Source organism: Leptosomus discolor, chromosome 6 (assembly GCF_034619465.1).
Source record: "Leptosomus discolor isolate bLepDis1 chromosome 6, bLepDis1.hap2, whole genome shotgun sequence".
Lineage (NCBI taxonomy): Eukaryota > Metazoa > Chordata > Aves > Leptosomiformes > Leptosomidae > Leptosomus > Leptosomus discolor.
In genome coordinates this window covers 15364818-15373771 of record NC_141396.1, presented here as the reverse complement: position 1 = coordinate 15373771, position 8954 = coordinate 15364818, and the positions used below count along the sequence as shown (strand labels likewise).

General features: G+C 61.4%; 1 protein-coding gene across 2 annotated transcripts; it reads right to left on the bottom strand.

The window, feature by feature from the left end:
- Nucleotides 1-733: 733 nt before the first annotated feature.
- Nucleotides 734-7009, bottom strand: TLX1 (T cell leukemia homeobox 1). Of its 2 annotated transcripts, none has more exons than XM_086467107.1 (3): nucleotides 6541-7009; nucleotides 4746-4983; nucleotides 734-956 (listed from the first exon to the last, which is right to left on the bottom strand). In XM_086467107.1, exons 1-3 carry the CDS (start codon nucleotides 7007-7009, stop codon nucleotides 734-736), a joined length of 930 nt encoding a protein of 309 aa, XP_086323233.1. The 2 variants fall into 2 exon arrangements, with proteins under 2 accessions (XP_086323233.1, XP_086323234.1); XM_086467108.1 differs by having other exon boundaries at nucleotides 4746-4947.
- Nucleotides 7010-8954: the final 1945 nt, after the last annotated feature.

Genomic DNA, 8954 nt, shown 5'->3' with positions numbered 1-8954 from the left:
CCCTTGTAAGAAAAAATTAATGAAAAGGGGGAGGAGAGACGGCGAGGTGAGATCCAAAGGGTTCCCATCTGGCACAAGCAGAAATTGCTGCTGTTTCCTCCATTTGTTGCATCCCCGAACGTCTCCGGTGCGGACGACGCGAGGAGGCTTGTGGCAAAGATGTGCTTTCCAGGCAGCCTCCTCCTTTTGTTTCAAGCTATCAGTCCAAAGAATACATATATATATATATACACACACAGAGTTCATGTGTGTGTGTATATATATATATATATACACGTATGTGGATATACATAAGCGGATATATAAGGGTGACTGCAGGCTTTGCACTGCCGCCAGCAGAATCCAAAGGAAGTTTTCTCTCCCCCAGCTGGGTGAACGCCGGCGGCCGTGTCTGTCAGGGCTGGGCTTTTGTCTGGCAGCACGTCAGCAAGTTCACGGTCGGCACTGGAGACTTTCAAGAGAACAAAAGGCTTGGGGGAAGGCGATACACCGCCGCTGTTCCAGCAACCGCATGGACGGGGAGAGTTTTTGGAGTGGTTTCCCTTCCTTTTGGTCCTCGTGGACGGTTACCCCGGCTGGACATGCAGGATGCATGTGTAGCTGGAGGACTGTGGGATGCCAGCCTTCCCCGGGGAGAAACAGGGATGCCATGCATCCCACGGGGGATGCCACATGTCTCCCTGGGGACAGCCCCGCCGGCAGAAGGTGCGCATGCCGCCGGCGGGTGCCAGCCTTATTCACAAGCGGAGGCGACGGTGGTGACGCTGGTGATCTTGGTGGAGTCGTCAGACCAAGGCTGGAGGTTCTGGAGGGCGAAGAGAGAAGAGTTGTGGACACAGATGGGGTCAGCTTGGATGGGCTGGTTGATAGTTTTTTGGAAGGCCTCCTGCTGCAGCTGCATGAGGATTCGGTTCGCTTGCTGCCGCTCAGCCTCCCTCTCCTCCGCTGTCTGCCTCCTAGAAGAGAGAGAGTGGTTAGGGGAGCAAAGGAGGGCTATCTTCAGAGAGAACAGGTTGCACTGACTGTTCAGGGCTGGTAGGGGTTAGGAAAAGAGGGTGCTTAGCCACAGCATGGTGCCACATCGTGCCACATCGCCTGCACAACCTGCCAGTTAATCACAAACCGGGGACTAGGGCTGTCTCTCTTACTGGCCCCAGCAAAAATTGCTCTGATCAAAGGCAGCTGGGAGTAGCCCACAGCTCTGTTTTATTTTCTGCCCATGGGAAAAACCCAAGCAGAGCCAAAACACCCAAAGGGGCACACAACGGGGTTGCAAAAGGGGCGATTCCTTGCAAACATGCTCTGTGACCAGCAGCAGGAGCGAATTGCACAACGTCCCAGCAAGGAGCACAGGCAGTGAGACATCACTGACTGGCAGTGCCACACGGCTGGTAGATGGGCAAAGTCACCCTGGGCACCCCCTTCTCAGCACCCAGGTCTGCCATCTCCTCTGCCAGGCTGCGGTGGCCAGCTGTCAAGAGTCTGGATGAAGGCAAATCACGGCCATGGCAGGCAGGACAAAAATCAGCAAAACATCAGCTAAACACTAGAAACACATTGTTAGCAATGAGAAGAATCAAAGCCCAGAATAAACTGTCTGGGCAGGGTGAAGTAAGATATTTTTAAGAACAGGTTGAACACGCATTTGTCTAGAATGACACCGGCAGAGCTGATCCTGCCGAGCAGGGGGATTAGGAGGCCTGCAGGGATCCTTTCCAGCACTGGTAGGGTCCCAGCTCTAGGCTGTCTGGGAGGAGGGCGTGGGATAGGTAAAAATGGCCTGAACACACTTAAATCCACAATGAAAATCCCACACCCCCACTTGCTTGGATGGTGAGTCAGTCTGGAGGCTGCAGCCTGTGGTCACCTCTGCTTTTACTGGTGAACATCACCTGGCAACCTCCAGTGACACTGCTGGGAAAACCTGGGGGCAGGTCACAGTGCCAGTCCCAGGATGATCCCCAAAGCAACTCCTCACTCACTCAGACCCCCGGGCCTTGCTGATGCTCTCCTGGCAGCTTTAGTGGATCAGTGACAGGGAAAACAGCAGCTTTTTCATTTAGCAACTCAGGGGGATGTCAGATATCTCATCTTCTTTGGCTGCGGGGATTGGAAGTGGCAGCTATAAGCTCCATGGTGACATCTCCGAGTCCAGGGCAGGGGGTCCCTGGCCCTCCACTGGGGAAGCAGGCAAGGGCTGGACATGGGCAGTGGGCTTCTGGGGTACACAAGCCTCCAGGTATGCAGCCAGGGCTCCCGCCTGGGAGCAGGTAGCTCATGGCTCAGTCCCTGCTCTAATCACTGTGTCAACATCTCACGTCAGCATCCCGGGGAGAGGGGGCTCGGAGCAGCACCAGCCCTCCCCACGCAGGCCGGGAACGGCTCAGTCTCTCCCTCGATGAATATTTAATGACTCCCTGCACAATGAAGAGATGCTCTGGGAGGAGGGAGGGAGCCCAACGTCCAGGGTGGTCAGAAGCATAGTGGCTGTGAGCAGCCAGCTCCCAAGTACCTCCCTGCTCCAAGCAGCTGTCCCGTTCACGAACTCATGTCAGGCTGCGATTTGCAGGCTCAAATCTGCCTGGAAGAAACTAAACCTCGATGCCGGTGTCTCAAGCAAGAGCCCAAATCTAGGGAGGAGATCACACAGCCACCTCACTCCAGCAGAGACACACGGGGCAAGCAGCAGAGGCGAGACTCTCCCCCCTAGCCTGCATTTATTTAAGCAGTTAAATCCCTCAGAGGGCTTAAAGTAACTCTCTTTTCTCAGATATTCCCCGCTGCCTAGTTCAGACTGCGCCTGCAAGCAGCTCCTTCAGCACCCAGTGTTCCAGGCACTGCTCAGAGCCTGTGCACAGGCCCAGGGCGGCGAGTCGGGTGTGCTATCGGCCAGGGGCACCCATGTCTCCATCACAACACCCAACGTGCACAGATACAAACAAGCAGAGTTTACCAGCCAGAGCAGAGCTTACAAGCCTGCACCCTTCTGGCTCAGGCTAGTGGGGATTCTCCCATGTCTAATACTACAGCCGAGGTCAGGCTGCAGCCTTTCTCTTAGCCAGAACCAGGATTTTGTTTCTCTTTACCCAGCTATTTTTTGTAAAACGTACGAATAGGTTTGAATCCCCGGCTCCTCTGCCAAAGGGGGCTGAACTTAGCCAACAGACGCAAAGAGTATTGACAGACAGATGAGAGCCAGCCAAGCCGCATTTGCCTCACTTCCCTAGGAAACCAGGTTAGAAGACATAGCTGACCCTGTTTCGTTGGCCACGGCAGGACTGTTCCTCCTCCAGGACTCTGCTCCTGGCCAACAAAGTTGACTCCAGCTGGAGACTTCCTGGAACTTGAGGAGCTGCTCTTCCAGGGGCTCTTTAGGGAAGGACTCGGTGAGGGGGGGATTCACCCACACCCTTGCTTTTAAGTTCCTTGTCTCCCGTTTCTTATCCATCCTCTGCATTCCCAGGCAATCACTGTCCCATTCACCAGAGACCCTGGGGAAGCCCTTTTCCCCTGCCCTGAATAAGCTACTGCCTGCCTGCGCCCAGTGCTCAGCACCCAGCAACATCCCCCTTCTCTGACCTGCCAGGGGACCTGCCCCTTGCCCAAGTCCCCCCGGCTGCGGGGTGCCTGTCCCCAGCCCGGGGCTGGCAGGGAATGCTTCCAGGACTGGGGTGCCTCCCCCGGGGACACCCCGGGAAGCTGCAGCCTGGAAAGGGCTAGGTCACCCGGGAAGCTCCGTGTGAGCCCGGTCTTCTCTTTCTCTCCTGCCCGGCTTCACCGGAACGCCCGGCACGAGAAAATATTTTTTTTTTTTTTTTTTTTTTTTAAAAAAAAAGGCATTTTGGCAAGGAGGTCCGGTAAACCCCGCGGGAGCTAAAATTTGCGCGTTCCGCAGAGCCCGATGTCCCCGCAGCCCCGGGTGCAGGGTCCGGCCCGAGCCGCGCTCCCACGCCGGGGAACGGCCCTGCCCCGGCGTCGGAGCGTCCCGCTGCCCCCGCGGCCGCGCACCGACGGGTCCGGCTCCTGCCCGGCCCCGGAACAGAACGGCGCGGCCGCGGCTCCCCGCCGGGGCTCGCTGCCGCCCCGGGCGCACCCCGCCGAGCCGGGCCGGGGGCTCCCCTACGCTGCTGCCGGGAAAAGGGGGTTTCTGGGGCCGCTGCACCCACTGGGCGCCCGGTGATACCGGCTGCACCCACCGCACGTCCCGGCCCCCCCATGCACACAGCGTTCATCCACGCCGCGTCCGTGCACACCTATTTGCACGCACACCCAGTGTCAGCACACGCGGAACGCGCGCTGCCTGCACGCCCGCGGCACACGCGTCCACACGTGGCCGTCTGGTACGCACACGCGGCATGGGAGCACACCCACGTGCACGGGGCCTTCACGCAAAAGCATTCGCACACGCTGTGCAGTGACACACGCACGCCCTGCTTGCACACGCACGCTGCATGCACGCACACGCAGAGGCACGTGCACACACGGCCTACACACACCTCTCCACACACGCACACTCCTATCCACAGGCGCTGCACGCGCACACACGCCCGTGCGCGTACACACGCATTCCCACGCGTGCGGACACGCATATTCACAGACACGCGTAACGCCAGCCACCCATGCCCCTGGCAAGAGCTGGTGGCAGCCGGGCTTGCTCCCCCAGGGCTGCCCCAGGACTGCCCCCTGGATCCCCGGACCCCCCCCAGCCCCGTCCCCCGGGTCCCCCGTCCCCCCCAGCCCCTCACCTCCACTTGGTGCGCCGGTTCTGGAACCAGGTCTTCACCTGGGCGTCCGTCATCTTGAGGGCCTTGGCCAGAGCAGCGCGCTCGGCCGAGGCCAGGTACTTCTGCCGGTGGAAGCGCTTCTCCAGCTCGCAGATCTGCAGGCGGGTGAAGGAGGTGCGGGGCTTCTTCTTCTTGGGGGGCGTGCGGTTCTGGTAGGGGTGACCTATACGGCGTGTTACAGTGAAGGGTGAGAGGGCCACTGGGGGGGACACGGGAGGAGGGGGGATGAGAGGCAAAGAAGCAAGCAGCGACACATCAGCAGAGGGGCTCCCGGCTCCCGGGAGCTGGGCTGGGACACCACCCCCCCACCCCCCCCCGCTGCCAAGCCGCCGCTTTTCCCCGCCGACGGGCTGCAAAAACACGGCGGCGGCGGTCCCGGCGCTTTCCCCGGGTGCTGCGGGCACCGACCGGGCACCGCTCGGCTTTGGCGACCGGGAAAGGCAGCCGCTTGCCCGGCGAAGTGCCGGGGCGCGATAGCGTCAGCCTAGCCGGGGCTCCGCGTTTCGTAGAAACGGGACTCGGTTTAATTTCGTTTGGGCGCGGCGGTAACTGCCGCCGTCCTCGGCATCGGCGTTTCATACGCAGGAAATAACTTCCCGGGATGGAAACAGCAGTTGCGATTCGTTGGTTTTGTTTTGTTTGGGTTTTTTTTTTAAATATATTTTTTCTTTTTTTTTACCCCCCATGAAAAATAATTGGGGAAAATAATCGCGGCGTGCCTCAGCCAGGCCGGGCCTAAAAGGGGCTCCGTGAAATTCAGCCCGGTTCCTGACAGGGGAACGGCCGGTTTGTTCGCCGTTGAACGGCCGTGCCCGAGCCGAGCGCCATCGGGTCGAAATTAAACGTGAACTTCCAAAAATCAGGCCTCGGTTTCCGCCCCCGGGAAGAAGGGCCGGTGCAGGCTCTGCAAGAGCGGGGGCTGATTTTTTCCCCGTTGCCGTTTCGTTGCTTTTTTTGTTCGTTTTATTATTTTCGTTGTTCGAGTTTTTGCTTTGTTAGAGCCGAAAGGCGAGCCCAGATCTGGAAACGGCGACGGGTCTAGAAAGCGGCTCCAGCCCGAGCCCGGCTCTGCTCGGGGCTGCCAATAAGTCCATTTTGGCGGGAGAAAGGCTGAGCCCAAACCCGCAGCCGGGGAAAAACAGCCCGGTTACGGTAGACACGTGGAAAAAAAAAAAAAAAAAAAAAAAGAGCCCTAAGCGGCCGGCGACGGGCCGGCCTTCCCGGGCAGGCGAGGGCCGGGGCCGCCGGGCTCCTTCCCCGCCAGGCCGGGCTGTGCCTCCGAAATCGCCCTCTTTGAAAGGAAACTTTCCCCGGGTGCGGGGCGGCGGGCAGCCGTGCCCAGAGCTTGCGGGAGGCGTGCGGAGTTGGCCATCCCGTTTCCTCCTTGCCGGCCTTTCCTGGGCCGCATCCCGGGGGAAAAAAAGAAAAACAAAACCACAAAATACAAACGAAGAAACAACAACAAAAAAAACCCTGATAAAACCCCACAACTAAATCAACAACAACAATAAAAAATCAAAGCAGAAAAAAATGAACACCCCAACGCATTTGTGGGGGACTGAATGCCCCTGATTTTTCCACCCCTTCTTGCTTCTGGCCTCCTCTGGGGCCGACTTCCCAGGGCGACCCGAGGCCGGATCCCGCTTTCCCCGTCAGGCACCGGCTGCCGCGGCGAGGCCGGGCGGCGGCGAAGGGAATGGGGCGGCGGGAGCAGGCGAAGGAAAGGGAGCGGGGGGGTCCCGTTGTCCCGACTCACCTGTGAACCTGTCTTTTGTGTACCGCCTGTTGCTCTCCATCCAGGGAAAGGTGAGCCCCGTGAGACTGTTCATGCCGTTTACCGCCGGCACGGCGGCGGAGAGGGGCTGGTGCACGCCGCCGGCCACCGGGCGATGGGCCGGGACGCGGATCACCCCCCCGGCCGAGCTCAAGGTGTTGCCGTTCATGCTCACCGCCATGTTCACGTTGTAGGAGCCGGGCAGGCCGCCCATGCTGCAGGAGGTGCCGGTGTAGGTGCCGGCCGCGCCGCCGCTCGCCCCGTAGCCACCCGTGACCGTGTTGTAGGCGCTGCCCACGATGCAGCCCAGCCCGTAGTCCGCCGAGTCCTGCAGCCGCGGGTGTGACACCATGCAGCTGCCCGGCTCCGACGTGTTGAGGATCTGGTCGATGCCGAAGCTGATGGGCTCGGCTTGGCCTTGGTGCAGGTGGTGAGCCCCGAGATGCTCCATGCCGCCGTCCAGGACTCGCCGCCGCCCGGCCCCGGCGACGGAGCCGCGCACAACGCCCCGGGGTACCGGGGCCGGACCCCCGCCCCGGGCAGGGCAGCACAGCCCCGCACGGCCCCGAAACACAGCAACGGCGCCGCGCACAGCCGGGACACGCCGGCTACACGCTCGGCCCCATAGCACGTCGGTCGCGCACCCCGAGACACAGCAGCAGAGCCACGCACAGCCGGGACGCGGTAGCTACACGCTCAGCCCGGAGCTCCGAGAGCAGAGCCATGCACAACCGAGGCACAGGAGCGAAACAACCCCGCAGCCCAGGACAAGACAGGCGTGCCCAGCCGAGGCACGGGAGTTGCACACTCGAGGCACAACCGCTCCACGCACACCCGCTGGACCCAAAAGCCTCCAGCAGCCAGAGACGCGACAGCCCCACCCACGCACACTGGTCCCGCTCCGGTGAGACCCAGCACCCCAACGCTACCAAGGCACAACCACCCCAAGCCAGGAACCACTCACCCAAGACACACACACAGATACACAAGAAGGTGCCCCGGGGACCCCTCGCCGCCGAGGGCGGTGGGGAGCCGAGAGCCCCGCGGAGCAGCGCACAGCGGAGCGCGGCCGCAGCGGAGTGCGAGTGCGAGCGCCCCGCTTGCCCATCAATCACGCTAGCCAAGGCCTGCTGCTCCCGGGCCCTCACTCTCCATTGGCTGGATGCTGAAAGGAGCCGGGTGAATGACAGCAGAGAAGAGCACACGAGAAAAGGAGTTTCTTCTTCCCCAGCTCCCCCCCCCCCCCCCAAAAAAAAAAAAAAAAATCACCACCCGACTCGGCCTTATAAAGTCAGCGCTGGGTGCGCGCAGGGCGTTGGGGTGGGTAAAAGAGAAGCTGGTACCCAGTAGCAGAGGGAGGATGTTTTGTCCTGGAGTTTGTGGCCGTGGGATGCTGGGTAGGGGGAAGAGGGTCCTGGCCGCCAGTCCCCGCGGGGTGGGTCAGGCCCTGGGCCGCGATCCCTGTGGGCTGCCAGCTCAGCCCGTACAAGGGCTGAAGCCGGGGAATCCCCCCCTGGAGGGGTCCCAGACCCGCCGTGCCCCTTTTCGCCGGAGGGGTGTTCTCAATTTCAAAAGTCGGCATCTCTCAAATAGCCGCGGAGGAGGAGGAGGGGGCTCCCCCATCTCCAAACCCCAGAATGGGGGGCACGGCGGCAGTCAGGAGGGCTCCCAAGGGTGCCCAGGCCCGTGGAGGGGGTATCATGGGAGGAGGCGATGGGCACCTGGAGCACACCTCCCCCCGAAGAACCGGGAGTCTCATTCCCCTAGGACGAGGGCCGGCCCCAGCGGCTCCCCCCGGGGCAGCGGCGCACACGCCGGCGGGGCGAGGGCTGGACGGGGCACCCGCTGCGGCCGGCCCCGCCGCACCTCCCACCGCCCCCTCCCGCGCCCGCCCGCGGCGAGATGAGTGTTTTCGTTAAAAAAAAAAAAAAAAATTTAAAGCCGCTGCCGTAATTTGCTGCAAAACTTGTTTTGGCCCTGGCCCGTCGGTGCTCCCGCTCCGCGCAGCCGGACGGGGGGCAGAGCCGCCAGCGGGGCGGGGGCACGGCCGGCTCCTGCTGCGGCCGACCGGCCCGATCTTCCCGGCCGCGGCGTCGGGGGTTTCCCCGCTGGTTTGTGCTCTGCCAGCACCGGGCAGCCCACTCCGTCCTCCCCGCTCCTGGCCGGGGCCAGCCCGACAGGCCCCCTCCTCCCTGACTGGGGAAACGCTGCCCTGTATGTCTTCAGTGTGCCGGTGGTTTAGTGCCCACGGGAGACCGTGGGGATCCCACAAGACAGCCCTCTCTGGGGCATCGCCCATGCAATCCAAATGCACAGGTGTAGAAAAGTCACACCCACGCACTCGGGTGTACCACCTGGCTCACCGCTGTCCATATCACCCCAACCACATCCTCACA

Bases quoted from the DNA above. Each gene is read 5' to 3' on its own strand.
- TLX1 (XM_086467107.1), bottom strand. From the start codon at position 7,009: ATGGAGCATCTCGGGGCTCACCACCTGCACCAAGGCCAAGCCGAGCCC. The intron at 4,984-6,540 runs GTGAGTCGGGAC...TGTCCCCCCCAG, and splicing joins CACAAAAGACAGGTTCACAG to TGGCCCTCTCACCCTTCACT. The intron at 957-4,745 runs GTGAGGGGCTGG...TCTCTCTTCTAG, and splicing joins AACCGGCGCACCAAGTGGAG to GAGGCAGACAGCGGAGGAGA.